General features: G+C 39.4%; 1 protein-coding gene across 4 annotated transcripts in view; it reads right to left on the bottom strand.

Moving 5' to 3' along the window:
* The window catches only part of crebbpa (CREB binding protein a), a 78,284-nt gene that overhangs the window by 9,898 nt on the left and 43,991 nt on the right, over positions 1–24,395 (bottom strand). For 2 of the 4 annotated variants that reach the window (XM_041784271.1, XM_041784272.1), the window contains exons 5-23: positions 23,360–23,473; positions 18,655–18,930; positions 17,051–17,150; positions 16,740–16,877; positions 16,458–16,575; positions 16,086–16,257; positions 15,449–15,511; positions 13,937–14,058; positions 12,954–13,166; positions 12,302–12,619; positions 11,852–12,004; positions 8,826–8,997; positions 5,196–5,314; positions 4,804–5,043; positions 3,903–3,991; positions 2,927–3,007; positions 2,536–2,592; positions 276–353; positions 98–165 (exon numbers count right to left, since the gene is read on the bottom strand). In XM_041784271.1, coding sequence (XP_041640205.1) covers positions 98–165; positions 276–353; positions 2,536–2,592; positions 2,927–3,007; positions 3,903–3,991; positions 4,804–5,043; positions 5,196–5,314; positions 8,826–8,997; positions 11,852–12,004; positions 12,302–12,619; positions 12,954–13,166; positions 13,937–14,058; positions 15,449–15,511; positions 16,086–16,257; positions 16,458–16,575; positions 16,740–16,877; positions 17,051–17,150; positions 18,655–18,930; positions 23,360–23,473 — 2,691 coding nt within the window. The remainder of the gene's footprint in view (positions 1–97; positions 166–275; positions 354–2,535; positions 2,593–2,926; positions 3,008–3,902; positions 3,992–4,803; positions 5,044–5,195; positions 5,315–8,825; positions 8,998–11,851; positions 12,005–12,301; positions 12,620–12,953; positions 13,167–13,936; positions 14,059–15,448; positions 15,512–16,085; positions 16,258–16,457; positions 16,576–16,739; positions 16,878–17,050; positions 17,151–18,654; positions 18,931–23,359; positions 23,474–24,395) is intronic. The other 2 variants (XM_041784273.1, XM_041784274.1) reach the window with 2 other exon arrangements.

Here is a 24,395-nt window from a genome sequence, read left to right as displayed (position 1 = left end):
AGGTTTAGATGTTCCTTCCTTTAAAGCTTAAAAAACAGAACAGCAATTATCTGTTGAAACTGAATAACACAAAAGAGATGTGATTCAAGAAACTAACGTTTTGCAGAGAACTTGTTCTCCTTCCGTGTTTTTCCACTCTTCTTTAAACAGTTGTCACAGATGAATCTGAAAGGAGCAAGAGGGAGAAGTTAATGATAGCTGAATGAAGAAAATCAATCAAAAATATGTATAAATATGACAAGAAAATCATCAAAACGTAGGGAATGAAAACCTACCCAGACGGCCAAATAACCTCGTAGTGTAAAACGCATATCTGGTGCATCTTCCGTCCACAGTCTTTACATTCAACAAACCTGAAAAACGTTTACAGTGAGACATATACATAATTCAGATTACAGATATCCACTACATTTTCTGGTCACTGAATAAAGGCCCTTGCACACCAGGTGCATGTTTTTCATGCAAATAAATTGCACGTAATTTTTTAAAAATCTTTATCCAGCTTATAGTTGGTCAATGCAAGCTTTCACACCAGCCATGTAGTTTTCCAGTGCAAAAATGTAGCTAGTATTTTTTACAACCATGGCTGACATTTTTAAGTTTCCTGATATCACCTATCTGACCAATTAAAATGCTGTCATGGTAAAAGAGTTTGAAAGATGTTTTTCTGCTTTTCAAATAACTATTTTTCTGTAGTCAATGCTAAGTTAGTTTTGTCTTTTCTATGATGTTACGTAGACTAATGAAAGACAGAGAAAGGCAGCAGGCAGCCTGAAACATACCCGTGTGAATTAAATGTGCTAAATGCACAGCCAGAGCCTTTCTTCAATCAAATGGGACTTTACACCAATGATACATTTAAGAACACGGTCTCCTCTCACCTCAGGTATAAGGCTAATCACTGCTCTGGGTCAATCAGCTCCCTGAAATTACTCCTCTGACCAGTCCCGTATCAACAAGTGAGCCCCCCTTGCAGCAAAACTTACGTGTGCCCTTATTAACAAAATATACTTTAAAGAAGGAATGAAAAGTTGGTTCCTCTGCCAATCTGGCTGAAAAAGGGAGCTGTGCCGATTATGACACAGTGAAACAACACAGACCTAAGCCGCACTCATTTTATCCTCTGCTCTGATTTATGTTATTTTACCAGAGGATAATACAAATCACACTGCAGAATTTTGCAGCTTAATGTTTTTTTACTTTGTGCACAATTTATTCGGGAAATTGCGTTGCTCCTGATGTGCCTAGAAAGTAAAAATTTGCCTCAGAATTATTTTCATTTTCGTGCAGTTTATGTGCGTCGTCCTTGGTGTGCAAAGGCCTTAAAATACGTACAAGAAATGTCTTGCAATCTGGCATTAGAAAAAAGCACTTTTTAATCAGTTATTGACTACTTTTTTTGACACCTGGGATCAAACAAAGAATGATGACACAACAAATAATCAAGGACTTCTTCAACAGCCAGAGTACTGTGACAGGAAATAGGAGAATGACCAAATTATTAAGAATTAAAAAAAAAAAAAAAAAAGGGGAGGGGGCTTCTATGTTTTACTGGTTCATTTTTGAGTGGGCAAATATTACAAGTTTGTGTTAACGTTTTATTAGTTAAATAACCTTTACATTTTTATATTCTGAATATGTGGACACTCACCATTATCAGTTTAATTATATATATTCTATTTATTTATGAATCTTGTGCTCATTTTTTTCCACAGAGAATGTTGTTTTATGAAAAGGGATTCATTTGTTCTTGAATGCTCCTAAATTGTTTAGATGTTTGTTCTAAAAATGTAAAAAAAAAAAAAATCATGATTTTTATACATGAAGTATATGAAATATATATGATCATCAAAAAATGATAGACTGGAAAATTAGCTTTACATGTGATTTAACAGGGATGTTGAGTAATTGATGTTAAATATAGAAAATAAAAACGTCTTGTAATCATTACAGTCCTTTAAATTGAGTCTTTTTCCTAATTTACATGTTCTGCATGAAAAATGAAATGTTAACTGCTGATTCACCAAACCACACCAACATCTCAGTTTAGGTTTATGTTCCACAAGCCGTTGAGAACATGCCATGCCAGTGCACGTCTGTGGGAGGATTAATAAGGTCTGTCCATTTCATTCAAAGTACGTCACAATGATAAAGTAAATCACTGCAGATTTATAAAATCCTCTCATCTTTGCTGGAAAAATTGTTTTACACAGTTTTGACACAGAGTTAAACTCAGCAGGTGGCGCCTCTGAGTTACCCTGAGACCCTAATGAGACTAGAGCTATTGATCAGAGAGCACCAGGGAGAGAAAAAAATACAAGATTGAGCCTGAAAACAAAAAAAGTGAAAAAACAAAGCCAGATGTGGTGGCAGGAAAAAAAGCTTTTTAGGACGAGATCAGGAACAAGTAAGCAGGAAAAGCAGCCAGTGATTATTAAACACATGTGAGACAAAAAATAGATTCTGAAAAAAGCGACACTTTGTGACAGTGCTAGAAATTCACGCTGAGAGGGGGAGGTGTTTGTTTTTACTTACGGTTCAGGGTCAAGAACGTCATTCTTTTTTCGCTCAAACTGTTCCTTTGATATCATCCTAAAACATAAAAAAAGAAAATCAAGAACAGACCTAGTAATAAAAATCCTAAACTCTGATCTTTTGTATTTTTTTAGTCTTAGGACACATGAACAATTTTCTGTTAATTAGTACTGCATTAGTAACGCAATGGTCTTAAAAACTCTTGACAGACTAGGAAATAATCAACAATAAGTCTGAAGTTAAAAACTAAAAACTGGATATGAAGGTGTTAGACCCTTACAGTTTGCATCAACATAATAAAAGCTGGGACACAAATCGAACTTCTTTCATTCTTTAAAGAGACTGAGGTCTGTGCTGAAGGAGGTTCTGGTTCCATCTCTGGTTTACTTACGTCTGTGGCTGTGCAGGATCATCTCCTAACGTCACGCTCTCTCCCTGGATCTCATTGAAGCACTTCTCACAGAAATGATACCTGCAGTAACATTCATTTAAACAATCAGCACATTTTACATTATACATGTAGGGGATTAATACTTAAGCGCTGCTCTTTGTGTCACAGACAGATAAAAATGTACCATTTTACACTATTTAGTATTTGGCTACTTCCTTGTGTTGTTCAATTGTGCACAAAGTAGTGCTCGTCTTTTGTGTTTTATAATAGAGAACGGGGATTCCCTGGGCTCCCATTGAGAGTGTAAATGGTCTGCGCTGCAGGAGCCTCACGCTGTCTGACAGGCTCTGCTGTATCACCACTGCTGCTGTGCTGCTCCGCTCTCAAATTGCCCAGTTAAAGTGTGGAAAAAAGAGCTGCAGTTACACTGTTTGTACAGCAGGAGGTGCAAGGGAACATGGTGTAAGCAGCCGTCTGCTGCTTTTAACTGAGAGGAAAAGGCAATGATGGGTAATTGTGTTTGTGGCCTTTTCCAAAGTGTTATATTATCATCCGTCGTATAAGAGAGGGGGCAGCATCACTGAATTTTAACATTATTCAATGGATGCTGAGCAAAAACTGCTGTTTCTCTCATTGTCTGATGCTCTTTAATAAAGGTTTTCCTTTTATTAGCAATTCTAAAACATATAAACAAAAACAGTGGGGAGCAGAGTCATTCACACACACACACACACGTCGAATCTGAAGCTGTTGGACTGACACAACCACATGGATCTCTGAGGGCTCTCTGAAGCTGTAAGGCTACAGACCCCAAACTAAAGACAGGTAATGCAGTGTATATTACCCAACAGAAAGCACCTTTACATGCAAATGTGTCATGTGTAAGATAAAGCTGTGAGATCAAAATCCAATCTTCTGCAATATTTATATTTCAAACAAACCAGTAAGTGCAAATATAGATGGCAGATGCCATTACCTGTTCTGGTAACTGTAGTATGTGCCTCCAGTGGGGATGGTGCAGAGCTGCTTGCCATAGCAACAGAGGGTTTGAGGGGAGAACTCGTACTGCACACACAAATAAGAACAAAAAGATGGTCAAAAAAAATCTGAACAAGTCAGTCGTGATTATTTCCATTTCTTTTAGCAAAGTTCACAACGGGTAGTTTCTATGCAGATGTGTTGCTCTTTTAGTAGCGTCTTTTTTTGCCCTCTGGAGCTCATGCATACACTAACCATAGTGCAGTGGCTGCACCATCAGCCTATGGTGAGTGTTGTAAGACAGACTCAACACTTGTGCTTCCTGAGGAGTGTTTACAGTCAAACCAGCTCTCCACTAAGTTCATTTACTTGACAGTATACTTTCCATATTCTTTCACTGCACTGTTATGACCTAACAAGGTAGAAAAACAGTTAAAAAGTCCCAGCAACCCCTACAGTCTGGTCTATGTTGTTATGTATTCCAGCATGTTCTGAACAGTTAAATGGCCAATTGCAGTAAACATTAAATGTAGTGAATTTTCAATCGCATTAGGTGTTGTCCAGTGTCTGCACTAATGATACTGAATTTCTCAGCACTTCATACTGGTATAATGGTGGCATCTGTACAAAAGCCAAAGCTAGTTTGAAAGGAAAAAGGTGTTCAAAGTGCGGCTTGTACAACAGATTTTAAGTTTATTGTTATTTCTGGGCAGTGAAGTATTAGCAAGCACAAGTGGAGAAGTAAAACTGACACACACTGCTTTTTCCATCAAGATATAAAAATGCATTTCTGCCTTTCATTTCTGCTAAACAGTCAAATTAACACTCTGGCCAATGTTTCTTTTCCACCTCGTTCATTACACCTTAAACTTCCTCTTTGTCCAGCCCCCTCATCTCACCTTCCTTCCGCAGCAGTATCCCAGGCCCTGCATGACGGGGTCGATCTCGGACTCAAACACCTCGGCCAGCTTTGAGCAGAACTTGTAGACCCGGGACGTCTTGCGGTTGTAGAGCCAGGCATTGTTGAACATTAGCCAAACATCGTCTACATACTGCCAGGGTTCCTGGTACTGACCTGTGTCCAGCTTACGCTTTATTGTGGACAAGTCAATGGGATTCTTCACAATGTCAAAGTAATCCTGGAAAGAGAGGAGGTGTTCATGTTTCAAACCAAAAAAAGCTCAAAAAGTGCAGCTGAATGTTGTTCACTAGAGCAACTACAAAATATTGGTTTAGATAAAAAGAAAACTTTTCATCAGTTTGAAAGGTTAAACCAAATACTGGCACCTACCGGGATTCCTAGAAGCATTGGGTCAACTGGTTGTCTGAAGGGCAGGGACTCAGGGTCCTGCCTGTACAGAGACTCCAGAGTGGGCATAAGAGCTTGGCGCAACTCTTCAGGTTTAAAGACTGAAATAAGAAAGAAAAAAAACACAAGACAAATATTATTTTACAACAACAGAGGGAAATGTTTTTTTATACAGAAATACAACAATGAACACAAGCAAAGAGAAGGGGTTAGCACTTTTCTATGCTGTCTGTGGACGATTTTATAAACACAACATTTTGACTAAACAACAATTATGGACTAGTTGTGTTAGGTGAGTTAATATTGCTGCTTGAATTATAAAAAATCTCAGGACACAAAGAACAACTCAAAAAACCCAACATATATGTTGGTTGATATTCATGGTGTGCAGGTCAGTGTTGTTTTTGTCAGTGACTAAAACATTTAGCTGACTACCTTTTCTCCCATGAGGAAGACTTGACTAAAACTTGCTAAAATAGATCTTTAGTGAATCTTGAGTATTTTCCTGCAAACACAAGCAATAAACTAATATATACTATAACCAACACAATATTAGATAAAACTAGGGCTGGACAATATTGAATATGTAATTGTGATTATTTTGACTTATACTGCAAATTGGATATGAATTATTGTACTGAAGGTTATGGTAATTTTTATGTCATTCTCATATTTAACCAGAAAAATGTACAAAAATGAAGAAAGTAGGACTTATTGTAGACTATTCTAAAAAAATGGGTCTTAAATGATTGCATGACATGTAATGCATAACATCTCTGCTGCAAAAAAAAAAAAAAAAAAAAAGTTTTTACTGGTATTTTGACTCAAATTTCAGGTTAAAGAAATACTGCAACTTCTGCAATTTGAAAATTGCAGCAGGCCATATTGCGATTTAATCAAATTTTTTATTAATTGCCCAGCCCTACTCCCCAGTCCCCCTTTTGGCCTGCACTCATACTGCTCAACGCATCAAGGCCTGATTATGGATATGTCACATGCTGACATCATCACACAGAGCATCTCCAAATGATTCATTTCTAAGTCTTGATCACTCACCATAAGTATACACTAAGTATTATTATTTAAGACTGTACAAAAAATGAAATCCAATTGAGTTGGACATTGAAATCAAAACGAAGAAGCAAAGGAAACTGGAACTAGACATCCAGAAATTGGAACGGGAGGTAAGTATTGCAGTGCACACTGTTACCATATTTGTGACTGAGTGTGTTAATCCTTATGACTTTTGCTCTGTCCACTTCAGACTCAAAGCTGAGAAATGGCGATTGCAAAATAAACTAGAAATTCCAAACAAACCATCTGGCCTCTTACTTTCATTGCTCAACTATTTTGTCTTTTTATACGTGCTTTTTGTCTTTATATAATCTGTACAAATAAATAATACTAATAGTAAAAGTCAACCGGCAAATGAAATAACTACAGTTATAGTATTTGGATGCAGGATGATTAAATGGTGTAACGTGTAGAATAACCATGGAAATGCTGTAAACCACACTCATTTCTCACAATACTGACAGCAGAGCCACCACAGGATTAATCTTATCCTGGTTGTTAGCCTAGTCTGGAGCAGGCTAGCTGCAGAGAATAAATCACCATGGTTACTTGTCCGGGATAAACCTGACCTGCTTTCATGCAACCGACTTGAGGCTAAGTTCATCCAGGATAACCAATATTTACCGGCTTAATCCCTTATCCTGTTTTTTGTGTGATACCCCTCTGTTCTTCTGCATGTTGGTATACAATCTGAACCCCTCTGGCATCCCTGCATGCACCAAGAAATGGGCCACCTCTCTTTGAGTAATTTCTGTGTCCTTTAGTGCTGCAGACCTCTCATGTCACAGGACAGCCTGTGTCTGGATTTGGATTAAATATTCATTTATAAAGAAATTTTTACAATGACAAGAGGAATTTCAACCATTTTAAAATGGTTAAAGCTGGAGGTAAATACACCAAAGAATAAGTTAACGATGTCCTGCTTAAACGTAAGCGATCAAGACCAGTGTCACTTCTTGTTGACAAGAAATTAGTTAATAGGTAAATAAATCAACTTGATATTAATTTGACATTATAATTATACAAGGTTAAATCAGTATGGAGATCAACCCCAGCACACACTTGTCCATGTATTTGGCAGATTATCTGTTGTGCACGATGAAAGTCATTGTAATCCAGAGAGCTGTTGTTTGTGGCTCAGTCAAGGAGAGAAGCTTTATTTTACAATCAAAACCTTCTCAGATTCATCAAGACATGACATGGTCACAAATATGGACAGGACTGGGCTCTATTAGATTTATAGGTAGACGTACAGCAGTTTGCAGTTGGTTAAATACTTCAGCTCTGAAAAAATCTTCAGAACTTGTTCAAATCAAATTAGAAAAAATACCTAGTTTTCTCTCATCTCTTCTCTTCTTTCTCTCTTGAAAAACCTTGCTTTTCTATTGCCTCTCTCTTTTTAGATAGTCTCTCTGTTGAGCATGCAGCTGCTGCCTGGTGTGCGCTGTGTGCCCTGAGACGTGTCCTTTTAATGATGCTAATCTCTGCCATACGGATATTTCAGTATGCTTCATTTAAATAATAAATTGCGTCATATTAACCTTCTCCTTTATTTTAATTACAAATGGTTAATAATTGAAGGGCAAAATGTACATTAAATGTATTGGATGTATGTATTTCAATTTTTAAATACTGCACATCTGTCATTTCCATAAGGATCTCTCTTCCCAAAACGTCTTGCGTCAGATCCACATTAAGTTATGTCACCCGTGCTGCTGCTCCTTCATTTACATTCATGCCATGCTTTGGCCCATCTCCCCCTTCTTTGCTGGGGCCAGGGATGTGTGCTGCACCGAAGTACAGAAGAGCGTACTCACACTAGTTAAACATACTGGACTTTTGGCTCAAATGTACCCAGGAACTGTACAGATCGTCTAATGTGAGTGCACCCTAAAATGTTAATGTTGGACAGTTGGATGTTCAAATCCATCATATTTCTCCACTAGGCGTAGTACAAGGATACAATGAGCAGAAAGTATTCAAGGTATCTTAGTATTTTCTCCAGTGTATTAAGTAATCAGAGTATTGATAATTCATTAATTTGGGTGTTTTACATGAATATAAATATACAAGATAGTTAACAAAATTAGGTTAAAGAAAATAATTTTGCCAAAAAGTAAAAACTCATGTGTAAGGACTTTATCAACTAAAATTGGACTTAAATGTTTTAGAGCTTTTGTCAGCTAAAACGAGACCAAAATGACAAAATAAATTTTTAATTGTAACACACCGTGCCTTCGTCTGCAAATCCTCTGTAACCAAAACAGTGTGTTGGCCACCTTTGAGTTGCCATAATTATTTTTTGTGTTGATCCACCAACCATTAAATGGCATGTTTATTATAAGTGACAAATGCTGCCAAGACAAACAAGGTCGGTGGGTCTGGACATTGTTCTTAGTCAGATTATTTATGATGAAAGTTTGAATGAAACTGAGTATAAATCATAAACACAAACACTTTCCACTTGCGAAGTGAAACTTGTTTCAGTCAGTCACAGACTCTACACAGGTTGTATTCATTATTTGGCATCAGACTTACTTTTCCTCCGTGACTGAGAGGGTGATGAGGAGGTTGTGCTGTTAGCTCCACCCTCTTCCTCTTCTTTGGGTTCAGTCTTCATTTCCGGCTTTTTCTCTTCCACCTCCATCGGCTCCGGCTTCTCCTCTGGCTCCTCTTTCTTCACCAGTGTTGATGAAGAGTCATCCTCGGTCTTCAAAAAAAGAAAAACAAAAACCTAATTAATTACAACCTGGTCAAGTTTAAATTCCAGCAAGACCAGCAAAAATGATTAAAGCTTTAAAAATCATGAAGAACGATGTACTGTAGAGGAATAAATCAATTTTTAAAAATTGCATTCATCATTTCTATGTACAACTTGTTGTCTAAAGTACTACTATAGAGATGAGTATTACCTAGAGTCCTCTGATAACTTGAGAAGAATAAGAATTACCCCCTGATGTCAGTGTTTGCCTATCCTGTGCAAATGCACTGCACCAAAGTCTGTGATGCACCTGAATTAACTGACAATTCTGAAGAGAATTTTCTGGAGATGCTGCATGACATCAGATATGAAAACTTAGTACATTTTATTTGGTCAATACACTGGAACAGAATAAGAAACACCCTACAGTATTATTACAAATTCCCCATGAGAATAGTGCATAAAATGTACAAATATATTGATAGTCGTTGCCAAAGTTTTCTTTCTTTTGTTTTTACAATTTAATGTGCAAGTCAGCTACTGAAGGCCTAGAACTTCTATTTTTGTTGACATGGCAATGATGGAGTTAGACTTTTAACTAGAATTGCATTAAAGTGAAAACTTGTCAAGCACATACAGATCTTTTTGAGTAACACTTGTGTCGTGCGGCTTTAAGTGCAGATTTTTGCAACTCCTTTGCTTTGCACACAGTAATATAGCAGTGTGTGTGTGTGTGTATGTGTGTGTGTATATATATACACACACACACACACACACACACCCACACCCACGTATATAAGGGTTGTACGTTAACTTCTTTTGCCCATAGCACCGGTGCTACTCCAGAGGTTGACAATCTTGTAGCACAGAACAAAAACCAGTAACACAATGTGTAAAATGTTTGTTACATCTCTAAAACCAACCAGTAACCAAATATATGCTTAGTAAGTGACAGTACTTGAAAAACAAAACCAAAACAGCCTAAAATACAGCTCTACATTAATGTCTAACAAAGCTAACAGCCAATCATTGTTAAGAATGTTGGGGTGCAGCAGAGAAGAGAGACGCTGATGGTTCATCTCCACATTCAGACACAAAACAAGTAAACTGCTGGACGCTGACTAACTTGATAGAAGTGTTGGTGCTTGAGGATCATCAGAACAATATGATTTAGAAATCAGGCCTTGAGACTGATCAGACAGAGGAGCAAATGAGCTCCATTCATGCTGCTGTTTGCTGCTATAATCATTTAATCATTCATTTTTATAACTTTAGGCAGGACCAACAAACAGCTGAAGTCGTTTTTTGTTTTCATTCTATTTACTTAAACTTTCATGTGTTCAAGTGACGTTTGTTTCTTTGTTCAAAACTGTGTTTCAAGGACTGAAGTATTGGTCTATACATTTATATATTGGTATTAATATAAGCTAAATTTAATCTGTAAATATCACCATATTGTATAAACCCCATTATTGTTAATCCTAGTCAAACTAAGAAATAAAGTAAAGTACAAGTTTTATGTTCTTCTGTGGGCCGTTTTAATGGATTTCTTGCAGGTCAATTCAAAAGGACCAAGGGCCACAGTTGGTCCACGGGCCATAGTTTAGACACACCTTATACATTTACTGATACTCAGAGTAATAGAAAAATATTTGTAACATTATTAGAAATTCATTAAACACTGTTTGAGTTTGGTCCATATTGTACTATCACACTGGGTTCTGATGTTATTAGAACTAATGTAAATGAACAGATCCCTCTTTTCTCTCTAACAGTGGGATGATAACATCAGTACTACTGAAATAAAACAAAAAATCTATCACCAAATCATGTCTTTACCCTAACAACACACACAACGTTAACACAGTGTTGGATGTATTGATCTACTCCTCCTGTCTCTCTTTCTCCCTCCCTCATCTCTTTGTCATACACTGCTGTCTGTCCGTGTCATATAGACCTGTATGCTAAATTCAGATGCGTATTGGCTTGTTAACCAAACAGCAGCAGCTACGATATTAGTGAAGGGAAAATGCACTGTTTCATACATTAATCTTTAATCAGAAGTTAGCCCAGACTGAGGGCTCTGTCCTCTCACTGTGACCATTTATGCGTAATTGGAGAGGACAAGGAGAACAGAGAAGCAAGCTAGCAGATACTCATTTTTAACATCGTCCAGTCTACCTGCCTCAACAAAAAACTTGGGATTAAAGCAGTGCTCCTCTTTAACATGACGACCACCTGTACTGTGTATGCCCTGAGCCTGCCCCGTCTGTATGAGCTGCTGCAGGTCAGTCTCTCACCACCATATCACCATACAGAGCGTGGCGGCTCACACTCCAGACACAGAGGATTACGTATGACGAGAGGAAATAACATTTCGCTTGAATTTAAAATGTACAAAAATATAAAGTAAAAGGACTGGGCATGAATTTCAAATCTTCAGTAAAAGTGGAGCGAAGTTTTTGTGACAACAAGTAAAACTGCGCGCCTGGCATACACGTACCTCTTTTACCTTGTCAGCGCACCTGTGCTATGAGGAGTGTCAACCTCAAATCGCAGAGGGAGGCAGAGGGCAGGAGGCAGGAAGTAGGGGGAGCGAGGATATAACACTATAGGTTCAGCAGACTCGTTATTCTCTGCTACTCTGCATAACTGGTTGAAACTGCTTCACCGCACTGCTGCACTGTGCTGTCAGACATTAGTACAGCACATGCACATTTCCCACAGAACTCACAGGTCCGCAGCTTTTTGCGTAGTTTAGAGAGGCAAGTCGTATCAGCATATTTACATGTCAAACTGCGTACCTGTTAGGCAAAATGTGTACAGTTGGCAGGACTGCACATAGCACAAAGCTTCAACCCACCTCCATCTTGGGCTCAGTTTTGCCGCCAGCAGCCTCAAACTCCTGTTGGTCATGTTGTGCCTCTGCTTTGACCTCCTGGGCAGGTAGGTCAGCACTGGCGGCTGAGGCCGGCGTGGGCACTCTGTTCTCCAGACTGGCTCCTTGTTGAGACAGCTGTAACACAAGAAAAGAGGGAGCAGACAAACATGAGCACCTGATAACAGCTTCACTGATCTCTCTGCATGCAGGGCTGAAGCCACGGCACATATGGACACCTCTGGAGGTGATTTCTTGGCTTGCTTAGGTTGAAAGATGAAACATTCCCCTGTGATGGATGCTGGTGGAGATGCAGTTATCAGACAGAAAGGTGGATGTGAATGGGCGGGATGGTACATGGCAGTCAGAGGATGGGAGCTTGCAGGGGTAAGGGAGGGGTCAAAGTGGAGGGCATGCGAAGGGTCTCAGTCTCACCGGTGTGGTAGGGGGCTGAGGTGGGGGCTGCGTCTGTGCTGCCGCGGGGAGCTCCGCCTGGGGTTGGGGCTGGGTGGGGCGGGGTGGGGTGGCACCCGGGGCTGGGGCAGGGCCAGGGAGGGTGGGGGTGGAGCTGCGGCTGGAGGGCTGGGGGTGCGGCAGGTTAGTGGCCCCCGCAGCTGTGGAGGCGGAGGAGGCGGCAGGCGGAGGCGTGGAGTGCAAAGGGGTTTGGGAGGAGGCTAGCTGAGGGCCCAGTGAGGGGCCAAGTGCATTCATGGGGAGGTTAGCGCTCTGCTGCTGCTGCTGCTGCTGCTGCTGCTGGAGAGAAGGACACACACACACAGAGGGAAGGCAGACAAACACACACACAAAATAGGCAGACAAACACAGATATAAGATCAAACAGAAAAACACGACACCACACAGAATCTGAGGTTTAGAGAGCACAGTGTGATTGCTATGAGATCAATTTAAGAGTAATTAGTGTATCTTATGATTGGTGAAAGTAGTTTGAGTTTTAGTTCTCCAGCAGCTAGTTGGAATTAGCACAACTCTGCAGCGTCTCTAAAAGGGACAGCTTCACTAAAAACAGCCAAAGCATTAATCCCACTCAGATAACACCATCACTGTAACACTGATCTTGGTGTCTCACCTGAGTGACAGCAGCCTGTGCTTGTGGTTGGCCCATGTTCGGCCCCACAGTGACATTCATGGTGCCTGTTGCAGCGACCGCAGCAGATCCAGGAGGAAACTGAGTCTGAGCCATAAACTGCCCCTGGCTTGCCGTCTGGCCCACCATGTTAGCACCACCATGCCCGGCCATCATGCCCTGAGCCTGGGGCATCCTGGAGGGAGACATTCCCATCTACAAGGGAAGGGAAATTTGATCAAAATATGCACAGTGAGGGGAAGTTTCCACAGAACAACCTGAATTTATCAGCCATCTAGAGATATAAGGATATTGAAATTTCATATCATGACCTACAAATCATGGTTATCAGTATTATCACGGCATTCTTAGAATTTTCTGAAAATCTACAAAAAGTACTGTTTCCTTTTTTTTTTTCATACAGCTCCCACAATTTGATTGTTTTTTTTTTCTCCAAGCCAAAAGTCAAAGGTAGGCTACTACATTTTGGTGTTATTTATGATTGATTAGCCCATGACTAAAGAACTACTTCTATCCACTTGCCTGTCTGTCTCTGTACTCCTATGGAGGAGAGACAGTGATGCTTCCTCCCTAACACGTTTCTTTACATCTTCAGTTGACCTGTGGACGTTTCTTCCCCCAAACCAACCTACTCAATGTAGATTTGTTCTTTAATGCTACAAGTTTAGGGACTATACTCTACTACAAGTTCATATAAGCTTCTTTTGGCACCATTATTTAAACAGAAATTTCTTCACTATCTTTTATTCCAATTCTTCTATTTTTATGACTTTTTAACAAGTAACCCCTTTCTATCGATACAAGATCTTTCCAATAGTCTTTTTATACAGCAACTTACATTAAATTCACTTAAATGACTACACTTCCAGCAAGCAGAGACAGATCACTGAAAATGTAAATCAACCAGAAACTTCACATTTTATAAGCTTCTTTGAGTGTTAGTTAGTGAACCCTGTTCTCCTCACCGCTGGGACGGAGCTCATGTTCATTTGCTGCGGGTGGTTCATGGGGGAGGCAGCTCTTGCTCCCATAGGTGCCTGGGATATCTGTGCGTTGGGCAAAGCCATGTGGTTGAACTGGTTGATTCCTGCAGAGAGTGGACAATGATTCTCAGCAACGGGTAGACACCACTCAACAAGAAGTGCACAAGCAAAACACAATGCTACCAGCAGCAGTGGTCAACATGGGCCTTCAGTGGAAGGTAAGCAATTTGCATGCGTTGATTTTAATGCAGAAGTTGTACAGAGACATTAAGAAATGTCTTTGTAAAGCTTTATTCTCCTGTGTGTTTGTTTTTCTTTCCACGTGTCATCTGATGTGTGTATGTGAAAGTTCTGTGCTTCACTATCATTTTTTTATTTGCATATTATTTGGCATATTATTTATCCTCTAAATCAGCGCTTCCCAACGTGTGGTCTGTGATGGTGGTTTTTACTTGTGTTTACATGAAAAAGACATCTGTTTATTCTTTTTTTAACTTTAACTTAAGTGTACATTATAAACTGAACCTAAATACTAGTTTTTTTCACCTTTTCCATGATAAATGTCAAATCTGACATTTCAATGAACTTAACAAGTATTCAGCTGACACATGTCAAATCAGGTTCATTTCCCTATTAAAATCCCAGTAATAAAAAAAATTAGAGTGCATTTCTTAATCAAAAATTAAGGAGCTAAAAGCTTGCAGCGAAAACGAAGTGCATATGATATAAGCTGTCAAGCTTGAGAAATGACAAAGGGCAACCCTGATCCAAAACACTGGTGTTGTCTGTGGTTAAACTGATATTACCTGAGATGTTGACCAGACTCTGAATGAAACCATATCTGATGAAACCAGAGACTGAGGCTCATTGTGTCATTATGAGCTTTGCCTTTTGGCTGTCTCTGACAAACTTTCTGCACCTTTCAAATTCCTGCTGGCCGGTGCACTACTTCGGCTTGGTCCTAATGCTTGCGGCCACTGCTGGTTCATAATCTGTTAATAGTCTGCTGTTAGAGTGATGGCTCTTTTATGATATTGGAAGTTTGGGAACACAATTGTGTTATCCTCATCTGAAACACTGAAAAACTCCCACATTAGTGAAGTAAAGCCCAGTAAGAGTAAAGCCATGTTTAGTCTGGCTTTGGTCCCTGTGCTCCAGAGGCTTCTTCTTCTTGGGGACTTAATACCAGGCCATGAACCGTGACGCCACCTTCTGTCTCAGACTTTTAAGTCTCGTCAATTAAAAGAAAGCCTTTAATGTCAGTGGATTTTAACAGTTGACTTTTATATCAAAATAATACAATTCTACAAAATATTTGCAATATTGGTCGATAACTTATCGGTACCAATAATTATCATGCATCCCTTATAGTAACGTAACGAAGATTTCAGTTCCGTGTTTGCACTCTAATGCAGATTTCAGTTTTCAAATGAAAGTGACAACAATCGGAATCATAACAGGGGTAACATGAAACATCAGATATCCATGACCTACCTTGTGAAACCTGCATGCGATTCATAATTTGATTTGGCATGTTTGGAAGGGGAACAGGTCCATCTTTAAAGAAAGAGAAAGAAAAACACAACATTGAACACAAAGCAAAATTAAACTTGGTTTATTACCCAACATCTGCACTGCCACTTCATGATTTTACATTGAAGAGATATCGATTCTTATTCATTTTTATGGCATACAGGAAAAAGTATGCACATCTTGATTAACAGCATTAGAGATAAAACTTTGCATCAGAGTTTTGTCATTTTACACTGTTGTACATGATCTCTTTCTCTACTGAAAACACTAATAGTTGTAAGTGTTGGGGTTTTTAATTTTAAGTGACATAATTAACCAGACCAGTCAAAACATCTTGATAGATAACAAATGTTCTCATAATGGTCTAGCTCTAACGGGGTAATACTTCAACTGTTGCTTTGAGGAAAAACATTCTGTATGAATAACAAAGAAGATAATAAAAACTTCCATAAAATACTGAATACTTCAAGTTCATCTAGAGCATGAATAGTTTTTCAAAGTTTCCCAAAGCTATCCTGTTTCAAAAATGTTTAAGGAAATAAATGATCTGAGATTTTACCTGCAATAGCCTGGAAAGCCTTAAAAACACTGTACTCACTCTGTGGCCTTGGGCCGAAGGCATTGGGCTGGGGAAGGCCGGGCTGCTGCGTCCCCTGGGCGGCCATAGGTGCCTGGTTGATGATCTGTTTTTGTAGCCTTGAGCGTCGTTTCTCCTCCAGTTCCTTTTGGATTTTATAGATTTTTTCAGCCAAGAAGTGATAGTACTCGTCCTGAGAGGAGGGAAGGGAAAAATAGAAAAATGTGAAGTTGACAAACTGGACAGCTTTAAACAGAAAACAGAGAAGAAACAAAGATTAAGATTTAAAAAGCATGCATACTGAAGCTGTACTGCTGTGTTCCAGGTCTTGCTTTTGATAAGGTGAGAAATTCTAGTTTGGTCCTTCTGGGGCCACTTTCAATATAAACCTACCCGGCTGTTGGCAGACTCGTACATGTCCCCCTCCACCTTTCTAGCGTAGGCCACCAGGTTCTCCATTCTTCTGTCCTTCAAAGCTGCCGGGTCAGGGGTGGGGAATATGGCTTGTACTCTGCCATAGAAGAAAGTAATTTGTAGCCTTAAATATGTGTCTGCAAATTTCTACATCTTAACTTTTGAAGTCTGCGTCAAAAAAAGTGGAGGGTGATTTACAAATAAGATGACTAAGAGGCATTGTCAGACAGATACAGCTCATCAGTAGCAGGATAAGCTTACAGTTTATGTACGAGGTGATTGCGCAGGTCCTGAGTGACATGCTCATGCCACGCTTTCCGGGTTCCTGTGGCAGAGATGGGTGCTGCTGTGGGGAGGTTACCCATCGAGCCAACAGCTGACCCGTCTGACAGCAGCTGACTGCAGGTGAAGCAGGGAGAAGATCAGATATTATACCTTATTCATGTGTTTAATTTTAATCTACATTTACTTTTTTCACTGATATCTAACCATAAGAGCATCAGACATAGTAAACTTGTGCATTTCAAGTTTTCTCTAAATTAAAAAAAGAAAAAAAATAGTTGGGGACTGACTTGTTAGTGTTGAGTGTGTTTGGAAGAGAGTCTGTGTGCAGGTTCGTCTGATCTGAAGTTGTCACACCCATCGTCGCACCTCCAAGAGCCATCTGGTTACCTGTAAACATGAACACTGTGAGCAAACAGCACCACCTTCATTTCATCATCAAGCTCAGTCACTGTAATGCTTTGAATTGCTGCCACAACTACAATACCCAATAGAATACCCTATACAGCAAACACACACTTGCTGTAATCTTATCTTGATTTAAAGGGTGCTCCATAACAAGCACATTTTAAACTTTTCAAGATTGCAGTTAATCTAAATACAGTCTATTGTTATCTGATGTCACCACCTTCACTGGCAGTTGACAGCCTGCTCCATGCTATGTTTTGTTCATTGGGAGGTAAATTTCATAAATCTTTCAGCCCGGACGGCCACCAGCTCATTGAAATTGTCAGAATGGAGAGATTTGTGCCAGAAAACAGTACAATTTAATCCCCAACTTCTGTCTCTGCTCTTGCACAAAGCCAGGCAGCTGCGCTCTGATCAAAGTTCATCGTAAAGTCAGGGAGAGGCTAATTGCTGGGGTGCTTGCCTATTCATTACTTTAACCAGATGCAGCAGATCATCTTACCTGCTGAAGACAGATTTTAATCCATATTTCACGTCTTTAGTCCTGGACCATTAAAAGAAGCCGGTTGTGACTGTTGCAATGCTTAAATTTAGTAAAGCGTCTGATGACAGACAGTCTATTCCTGCCAAGTCGGTCACAATAAAGCCTCCAATGCCCATCATCATTGAAGACTTATTTTGAAGACCAACATCAGGAAATTTAGTGTTTTCAGCAGCAACTGAACAAAAAGACATCTCAAACTGGAGAGAGACATAACTTCATAAAACTCAGAAAATGAGATATAAGGAACACCTGAAGGGTTAAAAATAGGATGAGAAAAAAGAGAGTTTTAGCTCTGAACCATCTGCCTGTAAATGTGAATGGTTCTTTGGTGGCAAATTAATGACAGGTCTAGCAGAGAAGACAGATGATTCCTACAGTCAGGTTGTAACATTTTTTTTAAAACACCATCTTAAAGAAGATATTATTGTCTCATTTTTCATTTTTTGAAGCTAAATGTTATAACTTAGAAACGTTTTCATAACTGAAATTTGGCCTGGTGGTTCATAGAACAGTGGTCTGTTGTACAGCAAACCTAAAATACAGATTTTTAAAAAATATTTATCACCATAGAGGGACTTTAAATATGTCTGTTCAGATGAGAGTGGTCAATCCAGGGTTACACAAAACCATCCATGGGGCACAAAGCTCACTGAATGGTTTGATATGGGTTAGGGTTAGGGTCAATACTGTAAAATATCATTGCCTTGACTCTCACTGTCCTACTCATTAGAGTGTCACTACTAAAAGACCTTTTAAAAACTCAAGAGTTTTTTGTATTGTGTCTCATGGACAATACTGTGAGGTGTCATGTTATTCTAAATCTTAAACCACATGACAGCATTTGGTGGCCAAACATCTAAGAAAGGCACATGGAGTTGGCGTTTGCATAAAGTCTTTATGCACATACAGTTTCTTTAAATAAAATCCCCACTCTGGCCTTACCAAGTGCATTGATGGGTCTCATCTGCTGTGGGAGCTGCTGTTGTTGCTGTGCCTGTGCATTCTGAGCACCTGCCGTCTGTCCTGGGCCTGCTGCCTGCTGGGCTTGGGCCTGTCCGGTGGCCTGGCTGCTGTAGGGCAGCCCGAGTGCTGCGTAGGCTCTCTGCATGGAGCTGGGGTCTATAGGGGCTGAGGTATTGATGGTGGGAGCACTGGGCTGGCCCACACCAACTGAGGACATGGGGTTCTGGAGGCCTGCATTTGGGGAGCTCAGCATGGCTGGGGAGAGAGATGGAGCAGTCAGCTAACACCAGCAACAGTATATAAACATAAAGCAAATGTTACAATAGTGTGCCAAAACTTGGCAAAGATCCAAAACAGTGCAGGTTCCATCACATACACATGCATGCACAGTATGACTGCAGGCAGAATGAAGTCAAAAGACAGCATGGTACAGGGAATATATTAAGGTAATGTTAAATGCTTTAAACAGAAGTGGACGGAATATATTCATGAATCCCTTCAGGGGACACAACATTAGCATGTGTATCCAGGTTCTGGCTTGGTTAGGGTATACAAGCTCTTAGTTTGTGGAAGGACAAAAATCTGAGGAGGCAGAACAAAGAAATACTACATTCTGTTTGTGTTGGCAGGCTACATTCAACCACCGGCATCGTGTTCTTGAACATGTGTGCCAAATAGGGGTCAACCAACAGTGGAATGCTCTAAGTGATAAAAACTTAAGAGTAGAGCAGTTGTGACAAGGAACAAGAAAATCAAGGAGGAAAGTATCAAGCAATGAATGTAGTGAAAAATGAACATGAAGGTAGAACAAAAAAAAAAACAGCCTGTGAATCTGTCACAATTTGCATGGAAGGAGGGGAAAAAAAAGAGAAAACTGTGGGGGTCAACCAGAGCATGCAACTTGGCTAGTTTATAAATGGGGGGTTGCTGTAAACAGCCAAACAGACAGTGGCTCAGTGGGACTCCTCCAAATGCTCTCCGTTCCCACTCTCTCTCCTCCATCACTCTCTTAAGCCGTCCTGTGTGTCAGATTACAAACCCAGCAGGACCACAACATTACTCTCTGAGTGCTTTTACTCATCGTGGAGGAGCACTAACCTAGAAAATAAATTGACCGACTATCCAGAATGTCAAAACATTCAAACTCAACTTACAAGTAGGCCTGGGCAATACGGCCTAAAAATCATATCACAGTATTTTTCTTGCCTTTGACGATCACTGTATAATATCATGGTATTACAAATTAAAAAGAAATAATGCTTTTTAATCCAAATTCAAGTGTTATTAACCCCCTTCTCCCCTTAAAACAAGGCTTTGATGGCATACTCAATTTACCTCCAAGTATAGGAACACAGAAAACATGTTTTATTTTTTTTAAGTCCCTCAGGTTCACTTCTGTCTAACTGCACTCCAAGTTTCACATTTCATCTCTAACCTGATGAGGTGTGTTAAGCTGCTAATGACTTGAACATGTTTCCTAGTGAAGGCGTTAGCAATAAAAGTGCTTCAGAAAAATAACAGCCGCGCACTTTTATTTTGAAGAGCTTGACAGAAGTATTGTGTTTAGCATTGAGTTAGCTTAGCTTTGGCTGCCATACCAGAGAATACAGCTAGTCTACAGCAGCTTTTCATTCAACCAGACCTCATTTAACATTGCAGCCTGGATTTTTGACTCACTGTGGACTTAGAAAAGAAAGCCATAAGTTAAAATAGACTTTTAAACGGTTGTTTTTGCCGTTGTAAGAGGAAGAGCTGCAGTGCTGGCCTCTGCGACCAGCCAAAGCAGCACTTAGCTTGTGTTAAAGTCCCAGGCAGGCTGACAGAGACAGGACACTGACTTAGTTGTGGTACAGTCGTCAGACTTTGAGAGAGAAAAACATGTGTTTCTGCCTGCTAACTCACACTGAGGCAGATACGATGATGTCATTAATAAGCGTTATCATGATTGGTCGGTACAGTCCAAATTTTTACTGTAGGCCAAATTTATATCATTTATACTGTCTACTAGGGGTGTAACAATTCATCAATGTATATCGATTGGTTGATTGATGACCCAATCAGATCGACAGAAAGTCAAAACATCGATCTAAATGGATGCTTCAAGCTATGCTTTTATTTTGAAATTCCCCCCGCACGCCCGTTGACAGTTTCTGCCTCAAGCAGCGTCCTTAAGAAGTTAGCTAACTAAGTAGCAGCTGTGGCTTAAAGTTTCATGGCTGAGGGAAAGAGGATATCCTCTCTTCTCTCTGCTGTGTGGATATATTTGAGACAGACGCTACTGCAGGACTGATCTCTCCCCTTAGTTTGCCAACTACATCTACGTCTTCATCTGTATATAACGGCCATATGAGATCGTTCACGGGTACAAACACTCCACCCGTTATGGTTGAGGAAGCGAGCGCACTGTCTGCAGTAGACCACAGATACCCAGAGAGGATAAAGTCCACTGCTGCATATCTTCTTCATACACTTATTTTACATCGCTGTCTCACGTTAGATTTATTATGAAAATATAAGCTGTGGATCAGGCAGGACAGCTGTTCTCTGTATACCCCCACCCCCTTACTCTTGTTATAAAGCAACTTATAAAACTTTGCTCTAGTATTCTGTCTAACCTTTCCATTTATTAAAATCACAGTTGCAATAAATAAAAAATGATAAAGAATCATTATATACCATCATATGCCACATATTTTACCTCATTTAAATCTCATAAAGTGAATAAACTAAATTAACTATCTGCCACATTAACAGGCCCCTATGTAAAGTATGAAGGGCTGATATAGAGCAGAAATATCTGTTGAAGTCCACATGTGTGTAAATAAGTTTAAGAAAAAAATCTAAAATGGGAACACAGGCCAAACACTTTGATCATTATTATAAAGGGTTGCAGAAAAAATCCATAGCTATTGGTGCTTTAGAGGGATCTGGGGATGTGAGGAAATAAAAATGTTTGGTACTGAAAAAATTAGCTGTATTAAATCAACATGTCTTAACTAGGGCTGGGACTTTATTGTGTTAATTAAGATTAAATATTTACAGAAAAAATAATGCGAATAAAAACAATAACGCATTTAATCGCAATTTATTTTTGCACTCCAAACAGCAGGACAGGACACAACACAACAAACACTTTGGAAACCGATGAGAAGTCGTTGCTGGGTTTGGTGGGCGGAAAATTTAATTTAAAAAAAAAACTACCGGATGGACACCTGGATAAAAGCACAGTTGTGTGCAAATTGTGCAAGAAAGAATTTGCCCATCACCGGAGTTCTTCTAGCCTTCGCTACCACCTCAGTGCCAAACATGCTGCAGCTAGCAGAGACAACGTTCCTAGTTTGAGCAGGCAGTGTTGCCTGCTCAAACTAGGAACGTTGTCTCTGCTAGCTGCAGCGTTCCTAGTTTGAGCTGGCAGTGTTGCCAATCCACACTTGACAAGATGACGGGGTTCAGAGCCAAAATTAGTAAGTCCACAACTGACAAATTAACAAACTCACTGGCAAAATGGATTGAAGTGGACTGTTGACCACTCTCGGTGGTAGAAGATAAGGGGCTAGAAGCGGTGCGACAGATAGCGTCTTCTGACCCAAATTATGAACTGCCATGCAGAAAGAAAACTTCCAACAATGCAATCATAATATTCCTTATTCATAGTGCACTTTATGTTAACACTCAGTGATGAAACTCAACACGATTTTGTTGCCGATTTATGTGTCTATTCATTGATTCAGTCATATACCAAAATCCATTTCAATTGAAAAATGTTGCTTCTTGTGTCAAATATTGATATGCGATTAACTGAGATTAATTAATTACAAAGCCTCTAATTAATTAGATTAATTTTTTAATCGAGTCCCACCACTAGTCTTAACACAAATGTGCATAGTTGTGTTCCTGATTTAAAGGTAATCGGGGTAATCAGGTCTTTGTTGTTTTTGTTAAAGATATATTTTTATTAAATACAGAGACCTGTCAATAATTTAATTGCAGAAACTGTTTTTTTCTTTCTGTAACTGTGTGAAATTTTTGCACAAAATCACCTGATATCGATCCTGGGCCCCATATCGAAATCGTATCATGGCAGATTTTGTGATACCGGAAAAAATCATATTGTTGTCCAAAATATCGAAATTGAATCATATCGGGATGAAACCGGTGATTTACACCCCTACCATCCACAGCATATACCGCACACCCCTACTTACAAGCTACTTGGACTGAAAATTATCAAGCAGCTCTGCAATGAAGACTGAAGCATTTGTAAAATAAGCCAGCCATGTCTAGATGTCCCACTTGATCAATGCAGTACTTTTTTATTTCATAATAACCAGAGGCACAAACAACTTCCCACACCCCCACCCCACACACACAAACCAAAAGGGGGGTCAGCTTGGCTAAAAACAGACAAAAATTAAGAAAAAATAAAAACATGGCAATGTTCCTTTGTCTCCTACCAAATCCGTCTACTTAGTGCTCATCCATTCTGTCTTCACTCTGGCCTGTTAATGGTATGGTATGGTATGGTAATGGTATAGCAGGAAATATTTTTCTGTTCTGTCCCGAATCCTGTATGACATTTTTTCATAAGCACCTACAACACCCAGTTCTTATCCACCTCTGAAAAGAAGGTTCTCTGAATTTCTGGATAAAGTGACTGTTGATCAGGCATGCGTCTTTTACTCACGCTGCTGGGTGCGCTTGTCGCTGGCGTTCTTTAGGGGCAGGCAGACGGGACAGTCGTGTCGTGTGCAGTTTTTCCAGTGTGAGATGATCTGTCTGGATGATGCACAGTGAGCCACTGCAGGAATAATCACACAAAAGGGGAGGAAAGTTGTTCAGAAACATGATGCAAAAACTAATCAAATTAGCAACACAGCGCAATACACATCTCGTCTGTATAGACATCATAGTATTAACCTGTTAAAAGAAAACATTAAAAACCTTTGAAATATCCATTAATAAATGTACTTTGTTAAAAAGGTTGTAGAAAACTTAAATACTTTTTTTGTTTCCACGTGGTTTAAAAAATGCTATTTCTACGTTTTAAAGGCCAGAGAAGTAGCAAAGTTACAGATGAATAAACAGATATACAAGATATATTTTCAACCCAAAGCTCCTTCTCAAACAGTCATAAATAATACAACTTTTACATTTTTCTGTTGTTGGTAGGAAATAATAATACATTTTTAACAGAGGTGGTACAATCTGAGAGCTAAGGTCAAAAAGTTAAAAAGGTCATGATTCCATTTAGTCTGCTTTTTATATTAATGAAAAAACAACCAAGTTTCTTATTCTCAAAGCTGCACATCAATAACTAAGTTTTGGTCTACAAATCAACACCTACCTGCTGAATTCAACATTAGAGTAATATTCTTAACGAGTCCCTACACTTACTACTAGGTTTGGGAACACTCTCATGGCCTTCGCAGATGAGGACAATTTACTGTCTTTACAATCAGATCCTTCCAGTTGTTCGCCTCACGCCACAATGATGGGAAAATGTGATCCAAAGTGATTAAATAAATCCATGTCACAACCATTTTAAATTTCAAGTTAATTATTGCAGAGACATAATGATTCAGGGAAAGTCGTGCTCTTACATGTTTTGTATTATACACATCTTTTAATTTATCATGTATTTTATTTCAAGGATTACTTACTCCATTTATGTCTAGCACAGTTGTGATATAGGCAAAGTGCTTATTTAAAAATTATGTCAC

The sequence above is a fragment of the Cheilinus undulatus genome, linkage group 4 (genome assembly GCF_018320785.1).
Source record: "Cheilinus undulatus linkage group 4, ASM1832078v1, whole genome shotgun sequence".
Taxonomy (NCBI): domain Eukaryota; kingdom Metazoa; phylum Chordata; class Actinopteri; order Labriformes; family Labridae; genus Cheilinus; species Cheilinus undulatus.
This window is presented reverse-complemented; position numbering and strand designations above follow the sequence as displayed.